Source organism: Aphelocoma coerulescens, chromosome 2 (assembly GCF_041296385.1).
Source record: "Aphelocoma coerulescens isolate FSJ_1873_10779 chromosome 2, UR_Acoe_1.0, whole genome shotgun sequence".
Classification (NCBI taxonomy): Eukaryota; Metazoa; Chordata; class Aves; order Passeriformes; family Corvidae; genus Aphelocoma; species Aphelocoma coerulescens.
Window position 1 is genome coordinate 17544085 of NC_091015.1, and position 17198 is coordinate 17561282.

A 17198-nucleotide genomic window follows, 5' to 3' on the forward strand; every position below is an offset into this window, starting at 1 on the left:
ACAACATTCAGTGCAGTATAAGTCTTCGTGGCAGTGTTTCATGGGGTTTGGTACATTTGTTTCCACATAATGATGTTCATGTTGTTTCTGTGGGGAGGTTTCATAGGATTGTGCTTAGTTGTTGTTTTTAAAATAGCTATTATTTTACATTCTCAGAACAAAAGCTTTAATTCTTTAAGTTGAACAGTTGTGGAGAAAGTAGGAGGTACCAAAATACAATTTTAACCTTACCAGTTCACTTCAAGTCTTTGTATCTTAAGAGATGCCTATGCATTTTTTTCCATTTATTGAATTTTTAATATGCACTCTTTCTTCCTCTTTAGGATGAAGAGAATGGGAATAGACAAGGTATGTCTTGTTTTTACTCTCTTACAGATCCAATATATTGAATGCTTCAGCTGTGTAATAGACTTGAATTGCTACCTAAGAGCTTGAAATTTAAAATCACTTCAGTGTGAGCATCAAGCTCATTGACTAGTCACTTAATTCTAGATTATGCCAGTCAGTTCCCCTCCATTTTCATAGCTTTCTCCCTCTCACATTGCCTATGTCTGCTTTCTTTCTTTATTCACACATGAACTTATTTTTTATAAATTTATGCTATATCTCCATCCCAGTTAATTTAAATTTCTTTGGTATTTAGCTGTTTTCTCATCCATGCTTCTATTTTGCTGATATCTTACTGTTTCCTTAAAAGGGTGAAAAACATGTTGATTCAAGAAGTTGGGTTTTCAGACTGAGAACCCAGTCCCACTTTGTTTTCCCAGTGTGTCATGATGGAGAGGTACAGGGGCGGTGGGATTATCTGCATTGTGTGGGGTTCCCCTGGTGCTCTGCCTGACAGGGGCAGTGCAGCTCACTGCGGATGGGGCTGCCCAGAGCCGGGGGACAGCGTGGCCTGAGTGCTGCTTCTGCTGGCGGGTTCTGATTGCAGCAAAGCATGGTACCTGTGTACCTTAAATACCTCCTTTAGTTGGAAGACGAAGGTATGTCTGAACTCCTGTTTCCATTTTCTTTGTGTAGCTGTGATGTATTAGAAGCATTCTGGGAAACATGAATATTTGAACTTTCTTACTTTTTTCTTTTGGAACCAGATGGATTCATCCATTTCATCCTCCTAGTTTTACTCAGCTGTCATCACCTGCATGTTAAACAGTGAGAAGTTAATTTCTTCCTACTTCTTATCGCTCCCCAAACATGAAACATCCTTTATCTGTTTTGACATACAAAAGGAAAAGGCAGATTCTTTCAGGAAGGGAAGGGAGTTGATCTTCTGTGCCACACCAGTATGGAAGACACCACTTGTGATCTAGAGAAGTTCTGTGGTATTCTCGTTCTCACAGGGAGAACTCAGGCAGCTAAAGATGTAATGTGGGTCAGTTTATCTAAAATGTTATCTGAAAGCTATTTTTCAGTAGAGGAACAGCAGTGAAGAAATATTTATTTGGTTCGCTATGAGACCTGTGAAGGTGGAAACAAGGTTACTTCGTGAAAATTTTTTGTCTAGCTTCTAAACCTATGAATCACAGATCAACTATTGCTTATTTATAGTACCGTGATATGTTGTATACATTGAAATGCAGATCAGAGTGCACAAATTCTCTGGAAGTTAACAGCATTCTCATGAAGGAGAGGAGGTTGGACTTGTCCCCCTGAAAAGAGGAGGAATGGCTGTGAGATGTCAGTAGAATTTAACCCGCCATTTTTGTGTATTAAACCCTTAAAAATAGCAAAATGGGACAAAGTCTGTTAGATACTTTTCTCTAGCATTTGACATGATCTTGGGGGCATACAGGGGATGAAACTGTTTTTATTTACATTGCTACAGGTTGTTCCTGTTCCCAAATAAGGGCAGTAGGCAGCTTGTGAGGAGAAAATCATGAAAAGCGCACATCTCATTTTGCATGTTCGCAAAAGTGGTGTTTATTCAGCAGCAGCAGGTAGGCCAGAAGTTCTGTGCCGGATTATCTCAGGGATTCTTGGAGCGCCTCGCACCGGAGCGCGGGATGGAGCCGCTCCGGCGGGAACTGCGCCTTCGGGGCCGGGCGCCGGAGCCACCTGGTGGCGGGTTCCTGCATTGCAGCGAAATTGGGAAAACCGGCCTCTGCGGAGCCCTGCCGTAATTAACTGAAAACACCCTATTGAAAAACACTTTTCTTTGAAGTTTGTACATGAAAATTCACTTAATTCGCTTGAGCTTTCCTCTCTGAAAGACTAAGCTAAGGGGATCCAAGCATTTCGTTTTTGTGAAGCAGTGTGTGCCAGTGCAGAAGTGTCTTTTTTTGTATCAGTTTTCAGTGAAAATTTATAGTTACCTGCCCTTTATGCTTTGCTCTTGTCATAGGTTGAGCTTACCTGTTAAAGATGAGGGGTTTTATCAAATTCAGCATTTATATATTTGACTAGGCGAGTGTGGAAAAAAGCATCTTTGTTGCTATTACCTTTCATTGAGAGCACTTGAATATTTTTCCAAAGGATCAAAACACCTAATTAAGTCTAGAGGGCAGAAGATAAAAGCAGGTACCCTGTTTGATGTGTTCAAATAGTGAAAGCAATATATTTGTATGATTTTACGTTCTGGTATAGAATTTTAGTATATAGTTAGATCAAGCTCCTGGCTTGCATTAACCTTTGTTTTGGTAAGCAGTAAAGTTTCAAAGCATTTATAGTGAAAGGTAATGCAAATTTGTCCAGGCGAGCTCTAAACTGGGAATGACCCAGGAGGAAGATGATGGCCCAAAAGCAAGATTGGGTTGTCAGGCAAAAGAGATAGGATGCTGTGAAGAGGAGACATCCTATGGTCAACAGCTGGGACAGAAGGGGTCGTCCTTAACTGTATGCACATGAAGAAGAGAGAGCCTACAGAACAACATCATGGAGCTCTCGTGCCTTTTTCAGGAGCTCTCTGAAGCCCCTGCACACTCACACATCACAGAGGGTTGGTGGGATATCTCACAGGAGAGGACCAGGATGCTGCAGTGGATAAGCAGAGGTACTTTGGGAAGAACAGGCTTTGAGACCATGGAGGTCAAGTTGCCTCTGTGGCCCAGTTGTGAGACAACAGCAGGGATGGAAGGAGCTCTGGCTTGGGATGGATGGGGAGCTGGCTTAGAGCCTGTGGTCAGGATTTGTGGGCAGTGTTTTGGTGGGTGTCTGCTGCTGCCCTCTGATGGAAGAAGCAACCAAGGCTTTCTTCAGACAAGCGGTGTAGGCTTCACATATGCATGTAATGCTCCTTGTGGGAGACTTTAGCACCCCCTTATGTGGTGGAAGGGCAACTCAACAGATTTACCCCAAATATTTTGTAGTGATTATTTTAAATTTTTCAGTTCTTTTCATACTTTCACTGCTCCAGTTTGTTGATCTTAAGCCAAGTCATTGAAATGCTTCTCTGGCAGGTGCGTTTTATCAGAAGATACAGATTTTCTGCAGTGGATTCTTTGGTCACTGGTTGGAAACTTTTATCAGCTTCTACTGCTTTCCAGAGAGTCTCTGTTACAGTGACCAGTCTGTATTATGTATTTCTTGGAGTTATTATTCCAGTAAATAACTTGGAGTATTTGTTTTGTGTGTTTTGAGGACAGCTTGCCATGAGTTTGGCATTCTTCCTATTATTTCGAGTTGCCCTATTTCAATACTCATTTATTTAAGTGGAATCTCACAGGTAGAAGTCTTCCAGGAGAGCATATTAGGAATATTTGGAGCCAAAGTGAAAAATACCCATACCTATTAAAAACTGGAGCATTCTTATTAGAAACTTGCACTGTCAACATGTGATGAGTGTGCTGGAGAAGAACTTCATGCCATTTGATTATGCACTTAGTATGATTCTGTATCTTCTTGTCCTTCAAACGTTACTTAAAACTGTGGATGCCAAAATACAAGTTTTGTACATATGAAGGTAGTTCCTTGTGTATTGTCCTAAAACATGTTTTCTTTTAAAAAGGAAGTCTTCTGGCTTGGTGATCATGATTAAAGTGAACAGTGATAAAGAAACAGCATAAAGAAACAGACTGAAAGAAATTTTATCTTTCAACAGAACTAAGATATTTTTTGTCTAACACAGTACCTGGGAATCTTGTATCATTATAATCCAGTGTCTTTTGTTTTTTAGTATGATGTTCTTGCTTTTTGTACTTTTGTCTCTATTTCTGTGTAGAAGTAGCTATGGCAACTAGGAGCTCCTTTTTCCATAAAAATGAAAGGCAACTTAAGTATATTACTCAGTGTCCTTTTCTGTAGAGACCCAGTGTGCATTTGTTAATGAGACTTCAGACATTTCATTGGGATTTCTAGAACATTAAAATTTGATCACCAGGCTTATTATTTTTTAATGTGCCTAAGTAGGTACTGAAGTTTCTACCCTTCAATTGTCTACACTAAATAGTTGCAATTTATTACTTGGCTTTCTTCAGCTCTGTGCAAGTCTGCTGTGACAGGGTAGAGCCTTTGAGGGAAGGGTGGAATAAATGCAGGAAAAGTTTCTTTTTCCTTACTGCTGCTTACATAAGTCTGGAGTTTTTAATGTTTCATTTATTTTAACAGACTGTTGGTTTCTGTAATGTAGTTTGTGTTCTCCCGGGATTTAATTTAATCCCATGTTTTTTAACATCATGGTCTATCAGCTCAGTCTGTTATGAAATAAACATATTGTGCCTGTGATGATGGGAACAAGGTAGGTAAGGAACAAGAGAATGAATGTGAAAGCAAGCATTTGGAAAGGTCATAGATGACTGGGATGATACAGTCCAAGGTAGAATTAGGAGTAAGAGGCAAGAGGTATGTAACAGTAATACTTCAGGATAGTGGGACAGTAAATTGCCCTCTTCTGTGGATTTTTGATCCAAGTTAATTTTTTAACACCTAAATGTTGGGAATGCTAAAAGAGGGCTCACTTAGTTTTCTACTGAGACCAGAGCCTGTTCATTCCTTGTTCTCTTATAGTACATCTGGAATGTCTACTGGATTAGTCTTCCAGCTTGTCATGTGTGTGTTTTTTCACTGATTTCTATTGAGTTCAAATCATCTTTAACTTCTAATAAAAACATGAAGTGTGATTGCAAAGGATTTCAGGGAGAGTCCATAGGTTCATTACAACAGATAAAAGTTGTATTGCTCTATGCTTATCTAAGGACTATAGTAAATCCTCTAGACTAATCATAGATTAAATTTTAAACTTGAAAAGGTTTTATTTGAGAGAATTGAATAAAGTCATAGTAATGGCAAATTATGCAATGAGAAAACACAGTTTTGGAGAGTTTGTAACTAAGTTGAAACTGTGTTATAATTTTCCAAATTATAATATTGCCAGATTATTTTCCCTTCTTCTCCCCTACCTTGGCATGAAGATCGGGTTGAGTCAAGTGGTTTAACAGAAAAGTAAGCAAAATAAGAAATACCATCTTGGAGTTGCCTAATTAAAATGCCAGAGGTGCTTTGAGAAATAAGAGTGTGTTTTTCCTGTGTTAGAGAGTTGAATGCCAGGTGTTTCTCTGCTAAATGACTCAAGAGCACTAATTTACTTCTCATCCTCTTTCAGAGGCTCATCCCTGGCACTGTATTTCAGCTAGTGTTTTTCAGTTGAGTTGCTTTGTGCTTGACAGTAGGTGAAATAAGCTCTGTTTGGGCTGGGCCGGGACCTTTGGGCTCCTTTTCCACAGTGAATTGCTAGTGGAGAAATGCTTACTATGTATGAAATTCAGTTTGCAGATTATAATATGCAGAATTATCTTTAGTTGGACTCCCTCAGTCAGATCTAATCCTGACAGGTTTGTGATTTATATTTAATTATATGAAATCTCAGTTAATAAATGCAAGTTTTGCTGTACTTTCAGCACTCTCTTTTTGAGTAGTTTGGGAAATGTTTAATAGGTTTTTGACTGAGTGATCGATTTGAAGCATTTGCCCTGCTGTATCTGTTCCCCTCCCTTTGCCTGAAAGACATACTGAGAATCAGTGCCACTCAGCATTGTTGAAGCAATGGAGATCAAATGCTTTGGATACCCAAAAGCATACTTGCAGATCTTCATGCTCAAGGGGAATGTTCCTCTTCCTTGAGTCAGAGAAAGATGTACATAAGAGCCTGTCTTAATTGACTAATTTGAGGTGTTTCATGGGGCTGGTTTCTTAAATGGAAAAGTGAAAGTCATCCTTTTGCTGTCTGCTGAGCATAGGGTTGGGAGCAAAAATGTTCTACAAAAGGTTATTTTACAAACCTTAGTAGACTTTATTGAATCCCTGTGTTACGAGGACTTCTAAGCACAGTTCAGCTGTCCTGAGCAGAAGATTTTTTTCCCCCCTTGAGGAAGAGGATAAATGACATATTTTTAAGCAGTGGCTAGTTTGGAGAGACTTTGTAAGAAAGTGCATCTTATACTGTGTCCCAACACTTGCTGCTTTGTGCTGTGCTGGTCAAAAAGAAAAGAAGAGCTCTGTTAGCAGTAGCACTTTAGCATGAGGTTTTTTTTTTTCCTTTTTTCCTTTCCTATTCCAAATGTAAAGGTTGTCCTTTTTGTAGTCTTCATGACTCAGATGTTTTAGTCTGTGTTTTATATCAAAAGGTTAATGACTTCAGAGAAGTGAAGTGCTTGTTGCTAGGTTGTAATGTGTTGGTAGATTTGATAGCATAACTTCTGCCATGACATTTTGTTTTCCAGGTGAATCATAAAGCAGTACAGTAATACTGTCTGGTCTGTAAGGAGTAGTGTAAAAAACTGAGTCATGGTTACTGCATTTGATATAATACTAGTTATGTTCCTTGTAACAGTTGTATTTCAAACTATGTTTTTAGGGGATTAAGATAGAATTGGCACCTAGATAAAATTAATTTGTGTCAAGTTTGGGGGAGTCAGGAGAAGCTTTGCTGAATATCACCCCCCAGATGTAAGTCAGTTTTAAATATTGACTAGTCTTAATTTTACTGTTCTGTTTAAAAGCAGTAGTATTTTTTTTGCCCTTTTATTAGGGAGAGCATGTTTGAATTCTATTGTTTTGTAAATGTGAGGGTTGCTAGTGCAACTTACGCCCCTCTGCCACCCACTTCTGGCCTCTTAAACATTTGTCAGGAAAGCTTCCTTGTAACTAGCAGTGGGAGACTTGCTTTCTCCTGTCAGACTGTGAAGGCATTATTGACTTGAAGTCTCACCTTGTAGATCCAGGTAGTATAAAGGTTAGATTTTAAATGATTTAATGATATGTGTTATAAATAAAATCTTTATTTTGCAATAATTTGAACAAAAGTTAAAACAAGACACTAATTGTAATTTGTAGATTTCACTGTGATCTCACTGGTTATTGAAGGTGGCATGTAGTTTATGATTAATTAGAAGATTTGCGTAGAATTATGAAAACCATATTGGCTTGGAAGAATGTTGCAATAAACTGATACTTGTCTTACATTTGATTTTCAGGTGTTTGTGCTTCTTCAGACTACTTTTTCTTAACGTTGGTTATCTAGACTAAGGACTTTATTATTAAGACTCTCCTGATTCTGTACTATCTTTGTTTAAGCCAATTAATTTTTGCCTTGAGCCTTCTATATACAGGGATTTATTTTTATTTCCTTATTTCTAATGATGCTGAATCTCCGAATTAAAAGTTCAGACACCCATTTGCTTACTCGGAAGTTCTGTTTTCATTTGGATAACATCATTGAAGGGAGTTATTGCACTGCAAGGAGTATTTTAGTTGTTCTGTTAGCAAAACTACACTGGTGCCTGGATGAAAACTTGCCTTTCTGTTTATCCTGACTGGTGACCATTTACTCATGCTGGAAATTTTTGTGTGCTTACAAAACTGATACAGGAAAGAACAACTTGATGGACTTTACAGTTTCTGACCAGCTGAGTTGTGTACTTATCAACTTTGCTTTATTCTTTTTATTGCCCTTACGTAAGACTACATCTCTTTATAGCTACATTTATGGGGGAATAAAGTACAAATGAAGTTATTTTTACAGAAGTTGTGCTTTTCATCTGTGCTGTTTCCTTGCACATGTGAATGTGTTACTGGCAACTCACACTTTGTCTATTCTTTGTGTGTGCATGATGTCTTACTTTTCACTTGCAGTTGAAGATTTGGGAGAAAAATTGTTGTATTTGCTGGTAGCCTGCAATGTAATGCTCAATTACAAAGTTGTTTTCAAAAGTATGGAGAAGGGGGAAGGAGGCAAAATCATATGCAGTAATGAGCACTGAAAAAGCACAAATAAGGCTATGTGCCTTACAAATGAGAGGTCTGAGGTGCTTTTACTGTTCTTAGTTGTATCACCTTGTCAGAAATTTCTGGCATGCTCCAAAACATTGGTCTTTTCAATGTTAGAAACAAAAATCATGAATCCTGACAGTATGTAGTGCAGAGCTAGAGAACTTTGTGTAAAACTTGGGCTGTTATAGTCTCTTCTAGATTTACAAGGGAAGTTTAAGCTCTCATTTCTAGACAGCATCTTGCTTTTGCCTTATGAGTGGGTACAGACAGGACCACATGGAGATTTAGGCACAATTAAATTGGAGTGTAGTGAACGTTAAATTTTGAGACACGAGGTAAGTTATTAGGTAATCCATTTTACTTGAGGTTTATTTCTCTGATGATTGAGTGCACATCTACAAGATTATTCCCTCTCAGCTGATCTGAAGAAAGTACTGTTAGCTTCTACTGTCAAAAAATACTGCTTAGCTTTGCTTGAGTTTCAAACTCAAAGTATAAATGTACATTTTGAGGTTATGTATTCAAGGAAGTTCATTTATATGTTACTGATTGAAAAAAGATTTGGTTTGTATCCAAGTATGTAAAAGATCAAGGAGAAATGAAGAACATATATTCATCTACCAGAGCTTGAGAGTTCTAAGATTCCTTCTCGTTTCTACTTGTATATGGATATTACTGATATTACTAATATTATGAACCTGCAAATGTAGTCAATATTTTTAACTTTTTATTCTGTTTTTTTTGCCCCTAAATTGATTTTTTTAGTGTGGTGGCTGACTTTTTTTAGGAAGTAAGAATGACTGTGTAATGTAGCCTCCTTCTGCAAGTAGGTCAAAGAACCAAGTTTAATGTGCAATTAGCTTTCGGAATTGATTCATAAAATAGCTGTGGAAATGTGAAGTGAGTGCCCATAATGTCTGGGTGTAGCTGACAGGCAGGTCATATGTCAGGGAAGCATGCAGTCTCTGGTCTCCATAAATCATTGCAAGTTTCCCCTCTTACTCAGAAGTGGGAAGTGTACTAAAGGAGTTCTGTCTTGCATGCTGAATGGGAGTAACCTTATCTGCCTGACCTCTTGGTTTGCATGTTCAGGTGTGGACAAGGCATAAAGCAGCACTTGAGTATTAAGCAAACCAGCAGTAACATTTTTTTGAAGAGTATTTTATAAAGGAAGCTGAAATGTGATAAATTAAATGTGCCATGGGAGCTGTATTATTTTTATTTTACTTGCCGCTTTTGGAAATGCATGTGTCTTCAGTAAAAGATAAATGGTAGCACTGGGAAGGGTGTTTGGTGGTCCTATAAAAGGCCATATTTTAACTTCATTCTTGTAAGTGTTTGAAACAACCTTTTTTCATGGCATCTGGGTAGATTAATCTTGGAGCTTCTCTAAAGTTGCTGAAATGTTGCTGGCTTTTTAAAAGACAAGACCCATCATATGTTCAGTGTCTATTTAAATCTGCAGATTAAAAATGACAGATATTAACTTTGGCTCACAAAGAGCATTTTGTATGTCTTGTAGCTGTATCCTGCTAATCAAATTTTAAGTATTTGGGGCTGAGCTGCCAGCTGGAGTTTCTTGATTTGTAATTCAGTTGCTTTATATATAGAATTTTTCTGATTCTATCAAATAAACCTTTTGATTATTTGCTCCCAATCTCGAACTATTTTGAGAAGGCCATGTGGAGCCATATGAGTAAGCCATTTTGTTGAACTGTTTTGTGGTGAAATGGCAGGACACTGGGGATATGTGCAATAAAGGCATTAGGCTAAAACTAGCATCTGAAAAATGTGAATCTGGGGGTGAGCTGGTTTTTTGCAGTTTATTAAAGTTTTTCAAATGAACGTTGCCCACATGGAAACTGAACTTAAAAAAGAGGTAAAGGGGGGACCTTATAGTCAATAAATACTACTGTGGATTATTAAACACTTTAGGTGGGACATTTAAAGCTATAGGGAAAGTACTTCCAAAAGCAGGGCCATTTGTGCCTAAGTCAAAGTCATTTCAGAAATGGTTAGAACCTAGTAGCTCCAGTTTTAAAGAGTTGTTTCTTTATCAGCAATGCCAGTTTAAAGCAATTCCTTTATTCTCTCCTCCTGTGCCTTCTTTTCCTGCAGTTTAAACCTCTCTCTCTCCACTATGGCAGGGTTTCCTGCTAAACTGGAACAGACTCAGCTTATTTTCGTGCTGTGTCAGTTCCCTGGGCTGGCTTATCATGTAGCTTCCAAAGGTGGAATTTCCCTAGCTGAGAGTGTGCACCCGGAATACTAACTGGAGCCCGGAGTTTGGAGGGACCAAGGCTATCAAAGCCAGCGCTGGCACTGTAAGACTGTGTGTATCTGGCTGTAGCCTTTCAGGTTCTGCCACTGGTTCTGTCAGCACTGAACCATGTAGGGCTATTACTCTTTTATTTATTTATTTTTCATTATTCCTGGGTGGTTTTCTTTGGGGGGTGTTGAATGTTTGGGTTTTTGGGGGGGTTTGGTTTGGTTCTGTTTTTTTACCTTCGCTGGCATAATGATTGCATGAGTGAAGCTGTGTAGATGCTGTAAAATGGCTTACTCCATCTGTGTGCAAACATAGGACAGCAACACTGTATTTTAACCTGCAGTATAACTGTGGAGTTTTTTGCTGGTGTTTTTGTTTGTTTTACTGTACACACACCCACCCTCCTATCTTGATTTTCAGAAGCTGTGGCTACTTAACAAAGAATTACTTAACTTTGGTGACAAGCATGTAAAAGCAAAAAGTACCTGTGTTTCTGGAAGTATAGAAATTAAGAGTGTATTGAGAAAGCAAGAAAATACAGCTGTACATGGTTTCTAACTACTGTAGATTAACTTGAAGTTGTGTATGTACAGATATGTACAGCATGTGCAGACATATGATGTGCATATAATTTGAATTATAAATTTCGTTTTGAACCTTGGTAAATCTTCAGGAAAACTTTAGACCTCATCTTGGAGTTTCTGAAAAACACTTGAAAAATGAGTTTTGTGGTCCATGAGAACTGCAAATCAATGTTATGTTTTTTCATTCTAAGGGAAGACTAAAAGATTTTATTTTTCAGTTTCCATTACATTACTATTTCTTTCTCTGTATGTCTCTGTGAATGCAGCAGGATTACATCACAAAATATTTTTAAAGTAAAAACATTGTAATGCAGTATAATGAAATGCTGTTAAGAGATATTCTTTCTTTCTCAGGAAAACAAAGAAACAGACTGGAGCCAATGGATACCATATTCGTTAAACAAGTTAAAGAGGGTGGACCTGCTTTTGAAGCTGGGCTGTGCACAGGTACTGTTCAATAGCATATTTATTTACATGATATAAAATACTTACGGTTTAAGTTGCTATTATATAGTTCTATCTTCCATTTAAGCCTTGTTCTTTCCTTTAAAAACTTTTAAGTTGTCCTGCGGTATTTTTCACCTTGGAAACACTGTTTTGCTTATTAAGGCATTAAAGTCTTAGTATTTTTGATTTACTATCTGAGAAGAGTAATAAAATACATGAAGAAGAGGCAAAAAAAGGAAAATTATGTCTGTAAGCTCCCATTTCTTTTGGTTTGGGGCAAATTGATAACCTGAAAACATTCAGGTCTTTGTACATTAAATAAAAGTTTTCGACTCTGTGTCCTTTAAATCAAATAGGAACAGTCCAAGTCTCTCTATTCTTACAAAATTCTGTTCAGTTGTTCATTTAATCAAACTGGAGAGCAGAAAATGTGGGATTTTTTCTGAACTGTGTCATATCTTTACTTAGGTGCTGAAGGAAGGAAAAAGCTGTAATAGAAAATGTTACAGGTGATAAAATTACATACATAGATGGATACCACTGTGAACACATGTTTCTTAAAAATATGGCAGAACTTGTATTCTATAAAAGGCTTGTGCCTTTACAGGATGTCGATATATTTTTTTCAAGAGCTCTTTACATCCATTTGACTGGAATAGAGTAAGTTTTATATGTTCTTCCTAAAGAAAGACAAAGTTTCTAGGTTGATCAGTTTAAAAACAGTTCTAGATCCTACTTGTACACCAGAAGGGTTTTGGGTTTTTTTTTTAACTCCTCCTTAAATAGTTATTTAGAGAAGGGCTACTTTGGCAAAATTTGATTGCTATTATATAAAGAAATGTTTTGGCTTGATAAAACACAGCATATGTTGAACTTGTACAGAGGAACCATGTTAATTTCTACTCTGTTCAGTGTCTGCCAAATTGAGAGAGATGAAATCTGTAGACAATATTTTATTTTTAGTTACAGAAGAGATTTTTAGGAGCCCAGAATAAAGAGCAGAAAACAAATGAGAGAAGACATTTTTAATAACTAGAATATTCTTCTTAAACACACTGCTTATAGCTGTTGTATCTAATTAGGTCATGCCAGTATTTCTTGTTTATGAGTTTTAGGTTGAAATATAATATCAAGACAGAAATACAGTAATATAAAACACTCAGGGAACAATCAGTCAGGTAGATTGCTTAACCTCTGATACGGACACTGTATACATTTCTTATTTTGTAGAATCAACTGTATTTTTTTTTTTCCTAATGTAACTTCACTCTGTTTCATGGTTACACAAATGAAAATACTTGAAGATTGAGTTTGAGTTTAGGAAGTTATGTTTGTCCTTTGTAATACTGAAAGTCTTAACGTAAGTTTCATCAGCCGTGATAAATGAGCTCCATTTCAGGAGCTTACTTGACTGCTACTCACCAGAAAGCTTGAAATATTCTTGCAAATCTGAGCAATAAGGGAAAATATCTTAAATATAAGACAGTCCATTCTGAAGAATTCTTGGATACTCCTGTAAAATCATTTTTGTTAGAGTTAGAAAGGTAATACTTCGCCCATATTTAACCTCTGAGGCATTTCATTAAAAATAACATATCTGGGAGTTCATAAATATTAGAAATATTGAAATACAAACAGCCAAAACAGATCTACATTTCCTGTGTCTTGATCTTTGTGCTGTCATTTACCTGTATGCAAGAATATAAAGAATTAAAATGTGTGTGGAAAGGGCATTCTGATTAATTTCTACTGTGATCGAAATATGTAGCAGGCCACCAGACTGATGGAGAGCTGTTAGAAGAAGCCTTCATGTGTCTGTATCCTTTTTTGCACTACAGGCACTGACTTCCCCTTTCTATGTGCCTGAAATAGAACAAAGTTTTACTTGCAGAGTTGTCTGTGCTCATGTCATTTATGTAACCAGTTCTGCAGTGTGTCCCCATCAGATCTTTTAGCAGATCCATTGGATGCATATTTCAAGTAGACTTGTGTCACTGTTGTGTGTAATCTAGTCTGCTTCTGTGAAAAATAAAAGCTGCACAAGTATAGATAAAATTTTATGACCTAAAGATACTCCTAATTATAGTTTTTAGTGGGAATACTGAGTAAAGATCTACATCTGTGGTAATGTAGCCCACATTACAGGCTGTTCTTAAACAGCCTGGAAAAGAGCCAGCTAAAGTCCCAGAGAAAGATCTGGTGTGTTCTGCGGAAGTTTTGCAATATGACCGAGCCAGGACCAGGTTCAGAGCTTGCTGCTATCAAGCTTTCTTTCATTGCTTAGGAAGCATTAGACAAAACTTGAAGAGTTCTTTCAGGCAGTAAAAAAGTAACCAGTAACCAGTGGATGAAGGGGAATAGGTATACTTTTATAAAGTTGAAAACATCACACCAATTTGTTTGCATGATGTTTACATTATGTGTGCAGACCTAATTAAAAAGTCAGATCTGTGTAGTTTGTTAATCCTTGGGGTCTGTATGGGGAACCTCCACAGAGTATGAGCATTTAAAGCATTATTGTCCCCAAGTCAGGCTGAGCATTCAGAGTGAACAGCATTTTCCTTGCTTTGTTTTGATCATGCCAGAAGCACAGAAAGGGCTTTCAGTTTCTAAAGCAGTGTTGAAAAAGCCATTCCCTTTGCCTCACTTTGCACAGGTCCTTTCTTACAGCTCTTCTTCCTCCAGCAGCTTTTCGGAGCTTCCTCCCTATAATCCTTCAGACCCTTTTCTCCTTGTTAAGAAATTCAAGATACCTTTCTGCTCTTCTGATCAGAGATGTCTTAAATACCATTTGGTCAAAAGAACAGGATAAGTTTGTCACCACAAGCTAAAAATAGCTCTACACAATATATTTGACAATTAATTTATGAGAGTATATGAAGCTCTTGAGGAAGGTGTAACAAACTACTGGGAGAAATCTTATAAAAGTGATCTAAAGATCTAAAGATTGGTGGGTATTAATAAGAAAGAGCCATTTACCATTGTCCAAGATGCGTTGAACAGACAGTAATATCTTGGAAACAGCCCAGATTATTCTGAGAAGGGAGGAAATTGGAGCCTTTCAAAATGTTTGTTCTTTATTTGTAATAAGGAAGAAGCACAGAATTGCAGTATTTGCTGCTATGAAAGGAGAGTTAAAGTTTGGTTTTATTTTAAGTGCTGGAGTGAAATCACAGAATATTCAGAGTTGGAAGGGACCCACAAGGATCATCGAGTCCAACTCTTAAGTGAATGGCCCATAGGGGGTCGTACCAGTGACGTTGGCATTATTAGCACCCTGCTCTGACCAGCTGGGCTAACCCCAGGGAATTATATCTGCTTATAATTTATTTAGGAATAGGGCAGAGCTGTTAGTGTGTGTTGCCATACATTGATAGCTTTATTGTGAAGATGGGATGCATAAGTGGGCCTCTAGTGTAGCTTACAGCTGCTTGTAGTTTTCTTTCTATGAGACTACCCGGGTTATTAATTTGAAAGTTTAGAGTAAGATAAATGTCTGAAAATGTTCAGGGAAAAGAGGAGAAATTTGGCATCCTGTGTATAGTTACGTGTGCATCTTGTATTGTGCATCTTCTGGATTTTTTTTTTTATTTCTAAGGAAGACTTAACCTTGAATTTAACATATTGGTATTCTTGATTATTGTGAGGTACAGAAGTGCAAAGTAAAAACTGTTTAAAAAACGTCTAGACAAACTAATTTCAGTTACAACTTTTTTCTCTACAGGTGACAGAATTATAAAAGTCAATGGAGAAAGTGTTATTGGGAAGACATATTCTCAAGTCATTGCTCTAATACAGAACAGGTAAGATAATAGTATTTCATTATGTGCCACACTTCTTGTATACTAAGCATGAAATGACCAGTTACGGGAGTTTTGAAAAGTCATCATATTATTAAATTTTCACTTATACACACTCCATTTTATTATTTCTTTTCTTCATGTATTTGCTGAATGCTGAGAAAAGGTTGAGAATATGGGTGCTGAATTGTACCACAGTCCTTTTATTGTCAGTACTTGTCCCTTGTTAGCAATAACACCAAGTGATATAGAGGAGATCTGAACTTAAAATAGACAGATTAGGTATACATACATGTATATAATCAATTGGAAAAGAAGATTATAAATTCTACCTTGCTTATGATATCTAAGAACTAGAAATCAGTGTATCTGGTGAAGGAAAAAAATTATGGTAGTGCACACCTGCAGAACATCTGCAGTAAGTCTTTGCTTTCCTCTGTTTTGCAGCAAATTATGAACTTTGCACAGAGTTGAGAAAACACTAATATTTACTGCTCCTGTACCTCACAAGCACTTGCGAAATCATGTCTATGCATGAGTCTAGGTTCTCCATTTCATGTCTCATGTCTGCCTCCATTCTTACAGTTTTCTTGGTGTGAATTTCTGTTCTACAGCAACAAGTTTATATATAATGTAATTATATATAATTATAATTATATATATGTAATGTTATAATATATATGTATTATAATTATATATAATATAATGTTGAGTTATGTGGCAAAAAGTTGTGTTATGATCAGTATGAAAGAATACATCTCACATGTCATATTTTTAGTGGCTTGTCACATGTTAAGATTTAGATGTTCTTACTGTTTGAAATAGGAAAAATAAGATTATGATCTTCCTATTTCAGTGATGTCTTTATTCAAGATTTTGTTGCAAATGTGTACATCTCACGTGTACTGAGTGGTTTTTATCTTTGTGGTTTTGTTTTGGGTTTCTTTTGTTGTTGTTTTGGGGTTCTTTATAAACAATAAAACTGTTCAGAGATGTGATGGGCAAGGTAGACTGAAACATGTCTTGTGTCATTAATGCTGTCTATACAAGAGCATTAATGCTGTCTAGACAGATGGGCTTTTTTATTTCCTTCACTGCACATAACACTAGCCGTAAATAATTTCTCTATTTTGTATTTTTACAAGCACCACTATTGTACAGTAGTGTATACCCAAGACATTACATGCCCAACCATGTAGATCAGTCAGTTAACTTTCTTAATCCAAGAGAGACCAGTCACGTCTTTGAGTGGCCTGTGTGATCAGGGATTCTTAACTCTAGGTGTGCCAGTGAATGGAGTTTATTTTCAGTGAGGGTAGGTAGTGAACCATTCAGTAGAACTGAACCCCTGCTGTGTGTGGAAAAACTGGGGACACCTGAACAAGGCCTTGTCAGTGATTATCTGGTGCAACCGGGAATGGTGTAGCACACTGCTGCATCTGTCCCCCTGATTTCCATGAGTGCAGGGTGGATGAAGGGATGCTATTGTTTGTTAGGGGAGAACAGTTTGTTTTCTCGAGCCAGATGTGTACATCACAGGCAATTGTAACAAAAAGTCATGTGTATCCTTGAGCATTTCATACAGCAGATACGACCATCAGGAAGTCTACAGCTGAACCTCTTAGGATAAACAGATAAATATTAATTCTGATCCATGAAGAGAACTCAGACTCCAGATCAGGTGTATCTTGTAGCTTACAGGCAGTACTTCTCATGTGACTGAAGAATCAGCTGTCTCTCATTCTTTGCTTGAAAACAGTATTTTTGAACTCAGAGCAGTTGTTCTGAACATAATTTTTTACTTCTGTAGTGGTTTGGTGCTGACTTTCAGCGGGGGAAGACATGCAGACAATCAATGTGATTGATAAAGCAAGCTTTGTTTATTAGCAATAC

General features: G+C 37.2%; 1 protein-coding gene across 5 annotated transcripts in view; it reads left to right on the forward strand.

Moving 5' to 3' along the window:
- The window catches only part of ARHGAP21 (Rho GTPase activating protein 21), a 117139-nt gene that overhangs the window by 53361 nt on the left and 46580 nt on the right, over positions 1–17198 (forward strand). For all 5 annotated transcript variants that reach the window (XM_069006626.1, XM_069006627.1, XM_069006628.1 and 2 more), the window contains exons 4-6: positions 324–348; positions 11413–11505; positions 15230–15308. In XM_069006626.1, the coding sequence (XP_068862727.1) occupies positions 324–348; positions 11413–11505; positions 15230–15308 (197 nt within the window). The remainder of the gene's footprint in view (positions 1–323; positions 349–11412; positions 11506–15229; positions 15309–17198) is intronic.